Source organism: Aotus nancymaae, unplaced genomic scaffold (assembly GCF_030222135.1).
Source record: "Aotus nancymaae isolate 86718 unplaced genomic scaffold, 86718_ANA_hifiasm-v0.15.2.pri h1tg000058l, whole genome shotgun sequence".
Lineage (NCBI taxonomy): Eukaryota > Metazoa > Chordata > Mammalia > Primates > Aotidae > Aotus > Aotus nancymaae.
The window spans coordinates 27,306,713-27,326,170 of NW_026988472.1; the positions used below are offsets into that span (position 1 = coordinate 27,306,713).

A 19,458-nucleotide genomic window follows, 5' to 3' on the forward strand; every position below is an offset into this window, starting at 1 on the left:
TACCAATGAAGATGCTGAAAGAACATTCAGAAAATAATTAGGGAAGGTTGGTCAAGTAGGAAAATATCCAAGCCAGTATAAAATATAAATGAGAAGTGAGGAAGTAAGTGCAAGACAATAAGGATGGTTTTTGAGTTGGCCACCCTATTTGGAGAGGTAGCTGAATGCAAGAATAGAAGCCAAAATGAAGGTGTTCAGTGAGATGGATTGAAAGCTAGACAAATTGCTAGCATCCTCACCAGCAAAAGTCTTTCAGTTACTAGAAAGGCTACAATTTAGTACCTCCCTGACTTCCATGCTTATTTTTTTCAACACATAAAATGGTTCTATAAACTCTTTTACCTCTGAATTCTTAATATTAATTTTTTAAAGTTGTAAATAAAATAGCATCAGTTCTACCTTGTTACATTTCAGCTTAATTCATGTTTATTTACTGAAATTGCAACTTTTGAAAATCGCCATTGGCATTTATGCTGTGGAGATTGTTGATTTTTATAGAAAAATATAAAAATATGGCAAGTTTGATTTTTAAAGTATTTTCTTAGACATACAAATACTAAATGTTTTTTATTTGAGTATTATTTAGGTGGAATTCCATTTTAATAACTACAATAACAAATTGTAATTTTGTCTAAAAGCCTAAAATGCCCTAGTTATAATATGCATGGTTTCACTGTTTAACTTCCTATTTCATAGGATTGCTATTTATAACCACTTCACTCAACTCTGGGGGGACTTAGTAAGATTAAAGACTTCTGATTCACTTTGTGTTTGAATTTTTTTTCCTTCCATCTTTGCTCAGCTAGTGGAATCTATGATGAATTCTCATCTCCCAGGGGTAAGCTGTTTTTAGTAAAGCCCAGTAGCTGACTTATGACTCCTTAGAAATAGCATTGATTCCTTCCTTGTCCTGTGTTTTGTTTCTTCTAGAATGATAGAATCCATGTAGACATGATCAATTATCGTGCTTAGGTACTGGTAAGCATGTAACGATTTTAGTTTTGTTCACTTATTTGTGTAACAAATATCTGGGATCATATTAGAGAAATAAATAAGCACAATTAGCATTCTGCTTGTTTAGTATGACTAAAGCTAGGCTGAGGAAATAGAAAAGGACCAGAGGTGATATGAGAATGAAGATAATACTAGGAACAGCATGTTTGAGAGAGTAACATCTGGTAAAAGTAGCAGATGAGGGCGCAGAGAACAGAATTTTGTAGATGGATATTTTGGAGTCAAGTAGTTTGAATAATGATTAGATCTAAGGTATTTTATCATGTGTGGGTGACTCGAAGGAATAGAGATGAAAGTCACTTTAAGAAGTTCTGGAGTTATAAAACTAAGTTGTGAAGTCAAAGAAATTATAGTAGCAAATAATAGAATACACTTAAAAGGAAACCAAATGAAAAGAAAAACAATAGTTACTCTCACTGTATGCTTATGTTCTTTCATTGGCAAGAAATTATGTTAACCACTGTTTTTATAATATCTTAATGAAAAAATACTGAAGCATATGCTATATTAAATCCCTCTCTTTATTTCTAGAAAGGGAATCAAAGGAGAAAATTCCCATTCTGCTATACTAAAAGACCACTAAGTAAAGAGCCTATTAGTGTATGATAAATCCCATAGCAATATACATTATTATTTTACACCTTCTTTTTTGAAATGAATGTTTGTACGTGTTGACCAAAGAGTAGGATAAAAAGTTGAAATTTCATTTTGAAATATTTTATAAATGCATAGTTGTATTGCAGTTGTGAATCTCCTTAGATTTTTAAGGAGGCTGCTTCAAAGGATGTCATTAATAATCTTCTCAGGTGCTTACAAAGCATGTGTCTGCCAGCAGAATTAGGGAATCACCCAACTAGAGAACAGGTTTCACAATACCCTGAGACCTATTTTGTTCATTAGAGAGGAAAATGGCTTGTTTTGAGTCTAAGTTGACATGCTTGCTAATTTCAGCAGTAAAAGCTGTTCATTGTGGTCAGGTTTAATTTAGAGCCTGTTAAGATTCAGATTAAATTTGATTAAATTACTATTACAGCATACTTCTTAAATGAACTTTGAAATCCTAAAGGAAGGAAAAAAGTATAGCAAACATTGAGTAATGTACCTAAAACTGATAAGCAAAAAAATCTGGCTAATTAGGGTGAATTAATATTAAATCAAAGAAGAACAGCCTGATAAAGATAATCTTTGTTATATAAAAATTTTAAGTATCAAAAAGCAGTTTTTCATTTAAGTTCCAGACTATACTGAATATATTTGTCCACTGCCACATGCATAGTGCCTAGTGCTTAGAAATATTAAAATGAATGGACGAGTAAATGAATTTATGTATTTTACTAGCTCTGTGTATTTAAAGTTCTTTGTTAACTTTGAGGTGAAAATTTGACTTCATCTGAGGTTTCTGGGTAAGTCCATTTTAAAAATTCTATTGAACATATTCAGACATTTTAGAGTAAGCAATTCCAAAGCAACCTTTCAGCTTCCCATGTCACAGATGACCAGAGTTTCACATTCTAACACTGGAAAACAGCTTATTTCATAAAATCTATATGCTACTATATGGTTCCTGCTTTAAAATTTGTTCAGTACTCTCCTACTGACTTATGCCACTTACTTCAATAGCTGTCTTTGTCAATTTGTTCCATATTTCAAACACTCTTTTGTATAAAGAAACCATAAAAGTTAGAAACCTGAAAATTGGATTTTTCTTCTGAGCAATCACAGCTTACAAATGTGGAAAATTTGTTAAAAGTTAGCCCCTCCGGCCAGGCGCGGTGGCTCACGCCTGTAATCCCAGCACTTTGGGAGGCCGAGGAGGGTGGATCACGAGGTCAAGAGATCGAGACCATCCTGGTCAACATGGTGAAACCCCGTCTCTACTAAAAATACAAAAAATTAGCTGGGCATAGTGGCGTGTGCCTGTAATCCCAGCTACTCAGGAGGCTGAGGCAGGAGAATTGCCAGAACCCAGGAGGCGGAGGTTGTGGTGAGCCGAGATCTCGCCATTGCACTCCAGCCTGGGTAACGAGCAAAACTCCGTCTCAAAAAAAAAAAAAAAAAGTTAGCCCCTCCAATTTTTCAATACAGAGAGGAGAAAGTGCCTAAAGTATATGTACAATGTTTGGATAAGTTTTTAACATTATTTTAATATTACCTAAAGCAATAGAGTTTAAATCACAAAGACTGTTTCCCTACCTCTTTACAAAAGAAACACTACAGAATAATCAAAATTTGGCCTTTCCCAAACCAAAAATCATTAGAAAATCAGCAGGAGTCAAAGGACATGATAGGTTACTAAGTTTTATGTAAGTTTCATGTACATTACTATCTACCACTTTTATTTCTTAACCTTCTTTGGCCTCATGTGGTAGAACATATTTAAAATTATACAAACTTGCTGGCTTGTTTACTAGTATGGTTATTATAAGAGAAAAATGAGAAAATGTGGATAAAACATCTGTCATGTATTGCTTATAAACTAACAGTAAATATTACTTTTATTTTCCCCAATTAAAAAAAAAAATTCACTGAGTTTTAGAACCAGAACTAGTCAGATGCCTTTTTATTCCATAAATTTCTTCATGACTGTCTTAGAGATTTTGGTCCTTAAATGTAGAGACCAAGACGCCAGAGACAATAGATAGACACTGAAGAAAGAGAAGAATTACTTAATGATTTACATTACTACCTATAAATTAAAAATTGTTGGCTTTATTCTATTTGTATTTTTATTTAAAATAGTACTATATTAAAGTCATTTATAATACAGGAAAAAACGAATACTAACTTCTAATCTGATGCTTTCTAAACATGCCTAAATCATAAAATTTTATTAGCTAATTTATTTAAAATGCAAGATTCCCAGCTCTTTCCATTACAAATTCATTAGTTCTGGAGTGAGGCAAAAAGGTTTGGTGATTCTTATGGACAGGCAGCTTAGGGGAAAGGCTGATTACCTCATCTACTTCACCTTTTCATTTTACCGATGAGGAATCTCAGGTACAATGAAGTTAAATAAGTAATATTTCTTAAATCAGTTCTGTGCTCTTTCTGTTTTTAAAATAAATATACCTTAATTTTCACATCAAACAGAATGATATTATAAGTATAAATGGCTTTCTGTCTTTTAAATACATTGTCGTAATTCAGAATAACATTTCTTACTCAAGGCACTCATGCAGTGGTTTAAGTAATACCAAGTACTCTGGAATGACTCCATCTAAGCCTTTAAATAAAGAAGAAAATCTTTTTTAACAAGATTTTCTTTTTTTAAAGTACACCAATTGTACTTTAAATAAAGAAAATCTTCTTTATTTAAAGGCTCAGATGAAAAGATTTTCATCTGAAATATTTTTGGTATCTAAGAACGAAGCATATTTCCTGTTAAATTTTCTATAAGCCCTCACACAGTAACACCTTTTTTATTTCTAAAAGTGTTTTGGCTGGTTTTACCATTGTACTTTACTTTGTGTTATGGAAAAGGAATACACAATGCCGAAGAACCCGATACTAAGAGATATTTGTTCTTACAGGCAACGCTGCAGGATTTGGAACAGAGGCGCCCCCAATTGGAAGAACTCATTACTGCTGCCCAAAATTTGAAAAACAAGACCAGCAATCAAGAGGCTAGAACAATCATTACGGATCGAAGTAAGTTTTTTTTAACAAGCATGGGACACTCAAAGCAAGATGCATGACAAGATTCAATGACAACTTGAGTTCCTATACCCCTTCACATTTATAAAAATAATGTGAAATAATTGCAAATGATAACAATTGTACTGAGATTTTCACTCCATAATGTTATCTTTTAATAACCGAATGTAATTCCATTGAATAGAAGAAATCCATTTTTTAAGCAATTCAGGGCATTTATGTAGTTGCAAAGCATGGAGTGATGGGTGTGGTGACCACAGTGTGGCAGAACATTTGTACTTTAGTTGTCATCTATCAGGTATGGCATCCATAAAGATGCCAGTTTCTCCCTCATATCCTTGGTTGTTGGTCCAAGCAGGCAGTGGCTTCTTCCTGGGCCATCTTTCATTCCCATCTGCAGTGACTTTCAGATCTGGATATCTTTCTGCTACTTTGATGCCCCCATTATGTAATATCAAAAATCACTGTACTGTGCCTTATGCCATACTAGGGTGAGCAGGAACTTTGGTAAGACCCATCTGACTAGACTCTGTGCATACTCTTTTCTTCTGACCTACATTCCTATGCATTTAACGGGCAGAGTGATTTGCAGTGATTGTGCGTTGTGTCAGTAGGTTTCCATGGGATCAGGAAGAGGAATAGAGGAAGGAGTAGGGGAAATTCACCATCCAATTTCCCTCAGAGATTCTCCTCAGAAATGAGGTCCAGATCAGCTCTGCTTTCAAATTCTCTCAGATCTCTCTGGGTTTCCTCACTACTCTCTACCTTCCTTCCCTCCAGGGACACACACATTGGTATTAAATTTTTGAGCTTCTCCCACAATATGCCCTCGTTTCCCTTCCCATGACTCGATGAATCCTTTGTAGTTCAGGAAGGAGGAAAACCTTCCTTCAACCATCTTTTTCTCTCTTTGAAATCTTCTGTCTTTACCAAGCCTAGACTTTTGAAACTTGGAAACCATGAGAGTCTATATCTTCATAATTTATATTCTGCTAAGGTAACCCTTCCCTAAGGAAACGACTAGTTGTCAACATGTTGGGGGAAGTGAAAAAGTAACCAGAGTAAAAGGTTAATATTTTAAAATGTTATTAGTCATACTTCCACATATTGGGTAAATACTTATTGATAATAGCTAGAATTTATTGAGTACCTCATAAGCATTAGATGGTGTGTGTATGTGTATGCGTTTCTGTATGTTTATGTGTGTGTGTACAAAATCTTTATAGAATCCTGTGAGCTATATTTTATAATCCCCATTTTATAGATGAGAAAACAGATTCCAAGAACAGTTTATCAAATTGCTGAAGCTTACAAAACAAGCAAAGAACAGAGCTTGGAATTTGTAAATGTCTCTTTCTGGCTTGAAAGTCTGCACTCTTTCTAGTATATTTACCATTTCCCATCTTGTTTTGTTGCTTTTGTTAAGGACCTTAATCATTAGACTAAGGCTAAATATTTCTTTTGTCTGTAATTATGTATGTTTTGATTCACTTCCTTCAGACATGTCTTCTTTTAGTTGTAGTGATCGGTAATTAAATTAGGCTGTTCTTGGTTTTGAAAGTTTAACTCTTTATTGTTGCTTAAACAATGAATGTGGATGTATGCTAATGTATTATTTCAGTAAAACTAGCCACTATAACAGGTAATCTCCCAAATCTTGGAGGCTTACTACAGTAGAAATTTACTTATTTCTATATGCGGTCCAAAATAAGCCGCCCTCTGTGAAGTCATTCAGGAGCCCAAGCTCCTTCCATCTTTTGTGTCCAGAGCATAAGATGCATATGCATTTAATGGGGAGATGAAGAATGAATATGACTCATAAAAATTTGTCGTGAGCCAAGCCTGGAAGTGGTGTGTGTTAATTTTGTTCATATTCTGTTGGATGGAACTTGTCACATGGTCACACTTGATGCGAGGGAGGTAGGAAAATAGTGTCCACTGGTGAGCCTAGGAAGAAGAACAGATTTGGTAAGAAACTATTCAACCTCTGCATAACTAATTTGAACAAGGAAGAATGCACTTGTATTCTATGAGTTTGTGTAAATTATAGGATGTCATATCTATAACTAGCAAGGCAAGAACAAAATTGCCTTGTAACAATCAACATAGATAGCTGTACAGTTGATTTACTGGACCATTCCTCCACCATACTGGAACTTTGAGGGTTCTCCAACAGATTGGAACACACTGACCCAAAACAGTGAATCTCAGTGAGTGATTTACTCAGTATGAGACTGAATTCCCATTCCCATTACACAGGTAAGTGATCAGTTTCTTTCTTGAGAAATATAGAAATTTTGCAATGACATTTATGCAAATCTGAACATACTAGAGAGTCATTTGTTATTTTACTAATGAAAAATAACTTCAATATTTTTCCCTAAGAAGAAAATAACATGAATGTATTATACAGTATTTGTTCAACATTGTCTGAACATTTTCCATTTTTCCCTGCATTTTTTTTATATTGCATTGACTTTTTCATAATAGAGATTAAAATTGAATGACCAGAGGGCAAGTTTGTACCTCTCTGCCAATAGTCAGTGATTTGAATAGTTCTTTTCTAAGCTTTTGTCTTTTAGGAATGAATACCTTTATGAATATTTGCAGCATAATGGAAAGACTGTAATCCAAATGATCCAAGAAAGCACTTTCTTAAAAGCAAGTGTCTGTTGAGACGTGTCATATTGCTTATTAAAAGCCTAAGCTGGAATCTTAGTTCCAAATATGCTTGGAGCCTCTAAATGCTGATACCATGATAATTCTGGCAAGATATGTTTATCTAAACAATGTCATTTGCAGGCCTGCTATACTTCAGTTTCTCTCTCCATTTAAAGTCTATGGAATGGGATGGAAATTCAATACTTAGAAAGTCTCAATCGTGTTCAAAATAGAATTTTTTTTTTTTTTAGTAAAGATTTGGTTTTCAGGGAAAGGACAGAAATAAAATACTTGCTCATAAAATTGTATTTTCTCATTTGTTGATATTGGTCTTCTTTTTTATTGCCATGAAACTTCTGGAAATACTTAAAAAGAAATCAGCTAAATAAAAAATAGTTAATATATGTATGTAATGCTATATTGAAACATTTTTCTTTCTTTGGTAAATCCCATTTCATAACTGAACAGTTGGGGAAATCTATACATAGTTATTGAAGTTTATCAAGAGAAGTTCAGTACAAAGCTATTTCTGTCTACGAGAAATATTCATGGTAAACTTCAAATAATTGGGTGTGCAAACCACCACCATGTTTTACTATATGAAACTATTTCTATAGTATCTGTTGTATTCAGATAATTATATTGATGGAAATCATGCAGTAATAATCTAGGTAAGAGAAAACAATTTTATCTAAATGAGATCAAATGAAAATTTCTCCCTTTTTCTAATGTTCAAGTTGCTCATTTTTGTTTAACTCTTTGGTTTCTAAATTTGTCAATCATTTCTGGTAATTTTCTTCTGCAAAAGGGCCGGGTCAGAAGACCAAAAGCAGTACGATCAGAAGAATTTATATGTGCTTCCTTGGAGGCGTCTGAATTATATGAAATTCTTGTTCACATCCATTAATACTGCAAAGTATAATACCATAATATCTTGCATAGCATAGCAGTGAAGAGGATTTGGAAACAAAGAACTGCTTCCTTTTATCATTCTGTTTATTTCACAAATAATATTGGTGAATGTGGTTCCTGTAACATTTGGATTTAAGAGCCTTGTTTCTGTAGCTCCTCCCTCCATAACCCCCACCACTACCATTTTAGGGCTATACAGCAATAGCATGCATTACTTTAGAAGTCAGGCTGCCTAGACTGGCTACTTGTTAGCTTTGTGACTTTGAACAAATGACTAATCTCAGTAAACTATCTGCTCTTAGTTTTCTTCTCTGTAAAATAGGCTCACTTATATCTATCTCATGGATTGGAATAGTTAGATGAAATAATCAAGGTAAAACACTTAGGTCAGAGCCATAGTAAAATCTCAAAGAATGTTAGCATTTATTATTTTATCTATAATCTATTTGGGTGGTTTGAGTGCTTAGTGCAAAACACTTAATGAGCTTTTTGATAGCTGTTTAGTTATTTCACCCCTCCCACCACCCCAAAAAGGAGAGATTTAAAAGGCAAAAAGGAGGAGGTTGCTTTGGAAAAGGTGGAATAAGATACATAAATAGAATCAAACAAATATTTGGGAAAGCCTTTTTGTGGGAAATACTGCAAAATCTTTACTATTCTCTATAAATTTAGTAGGTGGATATTACTATTCCCATTTTAGAGACAGAAAACTGAGACTCAGAGAGCCTACATAACTTGTCTAGGGTCTTAGGAAGATGGCGAATGAGAAAGCAGAATTCAAGTCCATGTTTTTCTGATTTAAAAGCCCGAGGCACATCAAACGGAAAAGGCTAGTTAGTCCAAAAAAATAGGAAGAAATATTTATCTGAGAACTTAAAATATTAGAACTAACCTCAGGTTACTATAGTCTGGATATATTTTTTTGCTGCTCCTATTTATAGTTCGGACTTCTGTGTATTTGAGTGTCTAAAGGATTGTCTTTTACATGTGTTGTAGATGTATAGACTAGTGGACCCCAATGATCTATTAGCTGTATGAACTTGGCCACATTAATTCTCTTTCCTAAGCTGTGGTTCCCTCATCTGTCATGTGGGGCTAATAATAGTACTTATGCTAGCAGGGTGATTAAGAAAGCAAAATTACTGGTGTTTCTAAAGTAAATATGAGGCACATATTAGATGCTCATTAAGTGGTACATATTTTCATGATAAGATGGATTTGGTACAGAGGGAACTAGAGATGGGAGAATATGAAGGTGTATAATGTGGCCTTTTATTAGCAAAACCAAGGGAAGGACTTTTGAAACAGAATGCCAAGTTTTAAGAGGAAGCTGTTTATTTTGGAATTATTTTTTCAGCTAAGGATTTTTCAACCCAGTCCAGAATTCTTAGAGAAATTTAGCGATAGCTTATAAATGTTAAGAAAATGAATTCACATTATATCGCATAAAGAACTGGTATACAGGGCCATAGAAGGGAGAATGTTCTTCTGTATGAGAATAAAGAATTCTCTCACATGATTTTTGAATTAACTGACAGTTTTATAGCAGCTTTGTCAACCCATCATTCATTGCTGCAACCAAATGTATGAAATCCTTCATGGCAAAGTAAAAAGGCTCTGTTGTTCTCCACATTTTTATGAAATCTCTATTGCTAATGAAATGCCAGCCAATATCTTCCTCTCAGGTGTTGTCTATTAGAGAGTTGCTTATTTTAGAAGAAGTGGAGTCAACCATATAAATTTCCCTTTTTTTTTTGACATCTAGCACCTGCTGTCAACCTGTTATAGCTACAAGCAGCTCTCAAAATTTACATCCACTAGGATGCTGCTGGCAACTAACGAGTTCAGTTCAGTTCAGCAAACATTTGAATGCTTACTCTGTGCTATCTAATATCAGAGATGGTAGAGGTGATACAGGAAAAAAGTAAGATTCAGCCTTGGTCTTTAAAGAGCTCACAATCAAATGTGGGTATTTGGACAAGTATATTCAGGCAAGGCAGTCTGGGAAGAGCGCTTCAGTAGAGCAGTATTACAAAATGTTGAGAGAGAACAAGAGGAGGAGAGATTGGTTTTAAATGAGGGCTTCCTGGAATGCTTCCAGGAGGAGGCTGAATTTGACCTGATCGTGAATAAGACTTTGAAAAGCAGAAGGAAGCTGGAGAGGGAAGGGGATTTCAGGAAGTGATGATAGGAGAATACATAATTAGACCTGTTAACACTGGTGTGGAAGATGAATATCAGCATAGGAGAGTGTGTGTGTGTGTGTGTGTGTGTGCGCGCGCGTGCACGCACTCACACACACACGGACACTGTGGAGGATAAGGGAATAAATGAAGTCAGTAAGACCAGTTACAAGGCAAGAGAGCCCAAGCTGGAGCAGTGGCCATGGAGTAAAAAGTAAGAAGTGGAATTAAGACATGAGGTGGAGCTAGAATTAACAGGATTTTGACATTGATTACATGTAGAAAACTGACGGTCTAAGAGAAGGCCTGCCTCAAAACGTTGGAGATTGAATTCTTTGGAAGATTAATGTCATAACCGTCATAACCAGAGACAAACTCAGGACAAGGAGTTGATTATGGGAGATAAAGTAATGTGCTTAACATGAAGCTAGATGACCATACTGAGACGTTAAAAAAATTGTTGAAAATAGAGAGATTTCAGGAGTGACGTTACTTCTGGACACCAATTTGTAAGTTACCTGGAGTGGCTGAGCTTACACAGAGAGAGGATACCTGGTCCAGAGAAAAGTGAACCAAGGAAAAAGCCTAGAGGTTGTTTTACATTTGAGGAATTTGAGAAGAGGTAGCACTACCCACCCCCCACACAGCCCCCAACCCTGCCAACTTACAATATAGGTACATTTAGACACACACCGAATAATGATTTTTTTTTTTTTTTTTTTTCCGAGACAGAGTCCCGCTCTGTCACCCAGGCTGGAGTGCAGTGGTGCCATCTTCAGTCACTGCAACCTTCACCTCCCGGATTCAAGCGATCCTCTTGCCTCAGACTCCCAAGTAGCTGGGATTACAGGCTCCCACCACCGTGCCCAGATAAATTTTTTTTGTATTTTCAGTAGAGACAGGGTTTCGCCATGTTGGCCAGGCTTGTCTCAAACTCCTGACCCTAGGTCATCCACCCTCCTTGGCCTTCCAAAGTGCTGGGATTACAGGCTTGAGCCACCATTCCCAGCCTGAATAATGAATTTATAGGTCCTACACTGTGTTGTTTTCTTTTTCTGCTGCTGTATAACCATTTAAGTAACACAAGTTTCATCCTGGTTCTTAATGATACTATGAGCAAAGTGTAGAAATTGTTTAGCTGATGGTTAAAGATTGTGTTTAGGTAGATCAGGTTTCTGATGCAGACGTCAGTATACCAGGGAAAGTAGCCATTAGTATTTGCCTTGTAGGTCTAATGAACTCTTTAGCTTTTTATTTTTCATATGTTTAAGTTACTCTGCAAATTCTTAGGGAAGAATAAAGATACTGAAAGACAATCTTATGAAAAATTTTAATAAGAATTGAAATACAGGCCGGGCACAGTGGCTCACTCCTATAATCCCAGCACGTTGGGTGGCCAAGGCGGACAGATCACCTGAGGTCAGGAGTTTGAAACCAGCCTGGCCAACATGGTGAAACCCTGTTTCTACTAAAAATACAAAAAAAAATTAGCCAGGCGTGGTAGCAGGTGCCTGTAATCCCAGCTACTCAAGAGGCTGAGGCAGGAGAATCGCTTGAACCCAGGAGGTGAAGTTTGTGCTAAGCCGAGATCACGCCATTGCACTCCAGCCTGGGCAACAAGAGTGAATCTCTGTCTCAAAAAAAAAAAAAAATGGAAAAAGAAAAGAAAAGAAAGAAAGGAAGGAAAGAAGGAAGGCAGGCAACAAACTTTTTCTATCAAATAAATTTTGGTGCACAGACATCATAAATTACATAATATCTGTCCCACATCCTTTAGCAAAACAGGATTGTTAAAATTCTTGCTGCTAAATATTATGTGGTAAAGTTCTTCCTGTTGAATAATTAAGTGGATTAAAATACCATGTTTCCTTTCTGTCCTTAGAAATATATTGTGCATTAATCAGTCCTTGTGCTTGAGAACATTTATCTAGGTTATTATCATCTGAAAATTCACAGTCCAATATTTTACCTGTATGATCAATTTCACCATTATCATTAGAACTTAGAATGCTGCTTTCTGTCTCTTTGCATCTATTCTGTTGTATCTAATAATTAGGATATATAAATATATATATAGAGAGAGAGATTGGTAATAATACTAATAATATAGTAATATTTATATTTATTCATATATACACACATACAGAGAGAAAAAGAGAGGTTGATTTTAAGGTATTAACTCATAGGATTGTAGGAGCTGAAAAGTCAAAAATCTGTAGGACAGCCTATAAGGATAGAGACCTAGGGAAGAGTTGATGTTGCAATCTTGAGTCCAAATGCAATCTGAAAGCAGAATTCATTCCTCTTCTGGGGACTTGAATCTTTTCTCTTAAGGAGTTCAAAATTGATTGGAGGAGACCCAACCACATTATGGAGGGTAATCTGCTTTACTCAAAGTCTACTGATTGAAATGTTAATCACATCTAAAAAATACCTTCACAACAACATCTAGATTGGTGTTTGACCAAACAACTGGGAACCATACCCTGGTCAAGTTAACACATAAAATTAACCATCATCAACTATCATCATTAGGTTCATAATGTCAGATGTTTCTTCATATACAAATCTCATAGTTCTTTTATTTTTTAGTAGTACTTAGTTATTAAGGTACCTGGAAATATACATTAAATAATAGAAATGGTCTTTAATATCTTAATGAATTTCAGAGTTCTATCAGAGTAATTATAGCTTGTATACAAAAATTACATATAAAAATAAGTGTATGTTTTTTCTTCCCATAAGTTGTGTTAAATTACTACTAATTACCTATCATGAAATGAGTGTTTTTCATTTTTCATTAATGTATTTCATTTTTTAATTGTATAAGAGGATTATATCAAAATATATTTGAATAGGATTTAAAATCCAAATTACCTGTTATGACTATATTTAATTATAAATCTTTCAAGTGAGCTTATAATAGGAAAATTATTTTTTATTAAAGTAATGTACCATAATTACAAACATAAATAGTGTTTTCTAGTAATTGCTTGTGTTTTCGTTATGTTTCTTTTTAAGGGGAAAGATCTGAGTTAACAAATGTTTACCTCATACACTTTGAAAATTAAACACAACAAACATAACTATTAAATAAATAAACCAATTAAAGAAAGTACTTTTTCTTCCTTTTTTGTGATAAAGATGATTATGAATAAATAAATTAAAGAATTTTATACTTAGACAAAGTGAGCTAATAAGACGAATACAAATAGAAAGAGATGTGCCCAGAAAGAGATAGTCTACATGTTTATAGGCTAGCATTTTTATCTTATGATCTACTGGGGAATGGCAACTGAAGTCTCGAATTTCTGTTATATTTTGGTACCTGTGGGCATAAATAGGAATATAACTCCCTGGTGGCATCATGCAGTTTAGATAAAACTAAGCCAAGGTTTAAACATGTGCCATGGACTGTTCCTAAAAAATGCTCTTGGCTCTCAAGTTATAGAAAATTGTAGGAGTTATTATTTTGTACCTACTACTTCTTACTTTACCAAAATTTACTTATACATAATTTGAAGCAACAAAACAAACTGCTTGCTACCTGTCTTTATTCTGTTGTACTTGTCTTTTTATTTATTTATTTATTTATTTATTTTATTTATTTATTTATTTATTTATTTTATTGCATTTTAGGTTTTGGGGTACATGTGAAAATCATGCAAGGTTGTTGCATAGGTGCATACGTGGCAGTGTGATTTGCTGCCTTCCTCCCCTTCACCTATATCTGGCATTTCTCCCCATGCTATCCCTCCCCAACTCCCCACCCCGCCTCTGTCTCCCCCACTCCCCTCCAACAGACCCCAGTGTGTGATGCTCCCCTCCCTGAGTCCACATATTCTCATTGTTCAACGCCCACCTATGAGTGAGAACATGTGGTGTTTGATTTTCTGTTCTTGTGTCAGTTTGCTGAGAATGATGGTTTCCAGGTTCATCCTTGTCCCTACTAAGGACGCGAACTCATCGTTTTTGATGGCTGCATAATATTCCATGGTGTATATGTGCCACATTTTTCCTGTCCAGTCTATCATTGATGGGCATCAAGACTTGTCTTAAGTAAAACATTTAAAAAGTAAATAGGAAGGATTAATAAATTGTGACCTTTCTACATGAAAAGGGGAAAGCTGAGCTTGTTCTACTTTTGTCAGGAAAGAGTTTGAATAGATACCTGTTACTGTAAAACAATCAGTCACCCAAAACTTAGTGCCCTGAAGTAGCAATAGTCATTTATTATCACTCATAGGTTCTGTAGGTCAGGATTCATGCATTACTTGATTGAGTGGTTCTGTCTCAAGATCGCTCATGAGGTTGCAGTCAGATATCAATGGGGCTGTAGTCATATGATAGCTTTACTGAGACTGAAGGATTCACTTTCATAGTGAGTTACTTGTATAGTTTGTGAGTTGGTGCTGTCTAGTTTGTTTCTCTGTAAATGAGTTCCTCCATGGGACTACTTGAGTGTTCTTATGATATGGTGGCTGGCTTAGCCCAGCACAAGCAATCCATGAGTTTTGCACTGAATTTTCAGAAACATGACCCCATGTTGCTTTGACTATCCCCATTAGACACTCCCACAAATGCCAATCATGCTCTTTGCCCTAAAAGTGACAGACTACTGGTACATGCCCTTTATCCTGCATGTACAAGAAACACATGCAGGATAAGATGTGTTCTTGTTTCTTGAAAGAAAAGAGAACCCACCAAAATTGTATGGCTTCTGGACATGACGATAATTATCTCAGGTCCATTCAGCCTGGCTCCACATAGAAAATATGGGTATTGTAAAGAAAGCTTTTGAGTTTTGGAGCCTTAACAAAAAGACGTAGGAAGCTAATAGTTGGTTATGAGATAATTATAACAATGATGGTGAAAACAATTATGATTATTACTTTTATGTTAGTGAGATAAATACATAAGAATGTCCTTCCTTAATTTCATTTCTTAATTTTCTTACTCCCCATTCTTGATTTCTGGATTAGAGGAAAGCTATACTATCTACCTGATTACACAAAAAGACTTGACTGAGGAGGGGTAACTATCAGGACTCTTGTTAGTCGAAGGTAATATAGTATATTACTTCAGGGGCTAAGACAAACAGGAGCTTTTTTCTCATATAAAACTACAAGTGAAGAAACAAATGGTTGCTGATATTGGTTTATCAATTTAACAGGGTCTACCTTTATCCAAGAGATTCTTTTGGTCTTTGTTTCTTTAGTAATATAGTACTAAAAGCGCTGAATCTAAAATAAGAACACTTGGTTCAAGCACAGGCTCTGCCTCTTAGTGACAGTGGGATGCGTGGCAAATTGTTTAATCTCTCTGACAGTTTGTTTTCTCATCTGTAAAACTGGGCTCCTGGTAACTTTCATACCAGTTTGGTGTTAGGATTCAGTGGAATGACACATGGAAGCCTCCTTTTCAAATGGCTACTGACTATACAAATATTAATGTCTTAGTAAGCTCGAGCTGCTACAAAATAATGCCATAGACTGAGTGGCTTAAACAACAGGCAGTTGTTTTTCACAGTTCTGGAGGTTGAGAAGTACAAGATCATGGTGCTGACAGATTTGGTTCCTGGTGAGAACCTTCTTCTTGCTGTATCTTCCTATATTGGGGAGAGACTGGGGTAATGGGGTACTCTAGTCTCTCTTCTTACTCTTCTTAAAAGGACACTAATCCAGTTATGGAGGCCTCATCCTTATGACCTCATCTAACCCTTATTATTTCTCAAAGGCCCCATCTCCAAATATCATCCATCGTGGCTTAGCACCTCAATGTATAAATTTGGGTGGTGGAGGGGTACTAACATTCAGCCCATAACAATCAATTATCTAATTATTGAGAGTTCCACTAGGCCTTCTCGGGGGTTGACAATGATAGTGCCCTGCTATACAGGTAAAAAATTTTCACATCTAGAAAATGGGTGCATGAATATTGGTAACTGTTCTAATGTCTACATACAGAATTTTTAGACTTGCTCAAGAAATTTGTCTTTACTGACTGTGTTGCTTCTCTTAAATTCCAGTCAATGGCCTTGAAAAATATAGGTTTTCCATCAAGATTTTCTGAATGAATAAGTGGAATGCTCTGATACTTTCTTTCAATATAAAGATAAAGCAAAATGTGTACAGAATTTTCTATCTTCGGTGTTTCCAATTACTGCATGGTTTGGCTTATTACCATCTCTAAGTCTAACCATGAGTCATAGGAGTGAAACCACTAGGGGTCCACTACAAAGGCTACAAGGCAATGATAGAAATAATAAACCTGAAGATTGGAGTCAGATTTTTCTCTTTCATATAAGGCCCATGGAACTGTTGCCCTGGGCCACAGCTGGCTCTCAGAAACACATAGAACTGGTTGAGGAAAGGAAAGGCAGGGAGTCCTTGATTCACTTGTTATCAGAAAATTGTCTGTTCAAACAACAGAATGTTTGAAAAGATAAAATCAAGTCTTAAAATGCACAGAATAAGAATAAGGGGAAAACACCTTTCTCTATAATTAAACAGAAAAATGTGCCATGAATTGATAAAATCCAGTCAACCTGAAAATGGTAACATCAAGTGTAATTATGCAGACGATAAGGTAATATGATCAGCTCAGTAATATATGGGCTCCTGTTGGCCTTTTAAAACAATGACACTTTACCTATTCCTCATGAAGTATTTGGTGTAGTCGAATCCCTTGTAGGAACCACTAAAAGGAGAAGGCACAATCCTTTTGGGATGTAAAATGGGGAGTTGTTTCTATGATTACAAAAATTTGTAAATTTCTCAGAGTTTTAGGACAGCAGGTTATGTGTCTCTCAATGTTGGGTACCATGCCAAACGTACTTTAAGATACATAGCAATAAATAGAATGGGATTCATTTTTTTCTTAGCGTCTGGCAGGACAACCAAAATTCCCACATTTCCCTTCAGTAGCTTGGTATTTTGGTAACTAAAAACATGTTGCAGGGAACTCCAGAATATGAAACATTTCAGACAACTGGAAGCTGTCGAAATTTTCACTTATTTATGGGACAAATAAAATCTAACTTTATGCAGATTTTAAAATATCTCATAAGAGAATAATACTTTAGATTTGTGCTGTGCTTTACATGAATTGGATGAGGAATTCTTACAAATATATAAGTGGATTTTATTTTCCCAACAGCCCCTATGGTAGATATTGTCCTTATTAAATAAGTAAAAGAACCAATGATCAAAGATACTACGGTTTTGCTCATGGTCACACAGGTAGCAGAACCAGGATTTAATTCAACTCCTCTGATTCTAAAAATAGGTGTTAGATGGGTGTTCTGTCCCCAGACCTATGCTGAAAGGAGGCTACATTTGGAGTCAGTTATTGAAAGTTTAAATATATATATATGTGCATATATATATATAATATACTCATGCATGTAGATAGTTATAAAATACATGCATATATATCAATTCTATATATATTACTAGTATATTTATGTAAACTATCAATTTGTGATAGTTTATTGCAATTAAGTTCAAATATATTGGGTATTTATTGACTCATGGGACTTAAAATTTCTCAGAGGGATTAGTTTCTATGCCTTTAAGCAAAATAATGTTTAGCCCATTTTAGAAAGATAAGAAGCTAACATATGTTTTTAGAAAACAAACACCATTCCAGTAGAAGAAGTGGGAGAACTGGTAGTTCAGATAGACATATGGAGATGAGAGAGAGAGTCTCTTTCTCATGTTGCCACATCTGTAAGTTACAAATGCCAAAGGTTAGGAATTTCAAGCATTATTGTGTCTCTCTGAGGATACTCTCCATGTAGTATATGTTTCATCTCCCTGACAGACAGTAAGCATTAAACTGTTACTCCTTTATATTTAAATTATTTTAATTCTAACATCTTGTTCTGAAAATAACAGGCATGCCATAAATACTTACTGATTGAATGGACTGTCTCACAGGGGAGCTGGCAGCTAGTGTAGGCTACAGGCTGCCATCATCATCTCCATGACCATGAGTCATTACTAGAATTACCCTGAAGAGATTAATAAAATGCCCTGTTAGAAAAGCAAACAAAAAGCCAAAGGAAACCCAAAGCAAATAGACCCAGACTTTGCAATGGTAAGTGAATTTTCAGTCTTACGGGATTGAGAGACTTTTTAGAACAATCTCTCATAAACATAACACATTTTAAAAGCACCTTGGTCTGATTCCAGTTCACATACCTCATCCGTGCAGAATACAACATACTAGGCCATTTGAAATCTTCCTCAGTTCACTTTTGCAGAATCTGCTGGCTTGAGCAAAATGGAAATGAAATGTATGTAGAAAGCTCTTAATCTTAAAAAGCTCAATTTCCCATCTCCCCTCCCCTAATCTGGAAAGCAGGAATTTGGATTAGGGTTTTTAAATAAACTGTCTATTGAGAGGGTACAGAGAACTCATTAAAATGTTATGTCATAAGATAAAATGGGAATGAAAATTTGCATTATATAAAGAAAGTGTATGACTAAGTAACCTGTTACATATAAAGTATATGACTAAGTAACCTGTTGTCCCTAGAAGTAGAATAAATATAAACATCTGGCAATTAACAGAATGTGTCGTGATCATTAAAACAGTGCACTAATTGACTTTATACTTCATTAGGTAGGTAATGAATTTTACATACTTTAGGATTTAAAACAACCAGACTGTCCATAATACTGTGCATCAGTAACTACCAAAATCTATGATAGGCACTTGGGAGTTCCTTAATTTAATAATATTAATAATATTTCGTTTATGTTTTGATTTAATTGCATCATTACATTATATTTGTGTCCTGATTCTAAATATATACATCAACAAGATATATGGCCATTCAAAACAGGTAAACTTTAAATAAGTTTTTGAAATGCAAACTATGTAATGGTCTTCACCAAGAGAATGGGAGCCAGATTTCCAATTAAAAATTTCATCCTCTAAAATACCTGACATATATATACGATTGTCTAGGGTTCAGATAAAAAAGTATTGAATACAAAGTGGATTTTTTTAAAACCAGAACTGGCAT

At 35.1% G+C, this 19,458-nt stretch overlaps 1 protein-coding gene across 12 annotated transcripts in view; it reads left to right on the forward strand.

Annotated features, from left to right (window-relative positions):
- DMD (dystrophin) overlaps nucleotides 1-19,458 on the forward strand; it is a 2,277,745-nt gene that overhangs the window by 1,647,502 nt on the left and 610,785 nt on the right. For 6 of the 12 annotated variants that reach the window (XM_064364425.1, XM_064364424.1, XM_064364427.1 and 3 more), the window contains exons 52-53: nucleotides 803-838; nucleotides 4,545-4,662. In XM_064364425.1, coding sequence (XP_064220495.1) covers nucleotides 803-838; nucleotides 4,545-4,662 — 154 coding nt within the window. The remainder of the gene's footprint in view (nucleotides 1-802; nucleotides 839-4,544; nucleotides 4,663-19,458) is intronic. The other 6 variants (XM_064364426.1, XM_064364429.1, XM_064364432.1 and 3 more) reach the window with 1 other exon arrangement.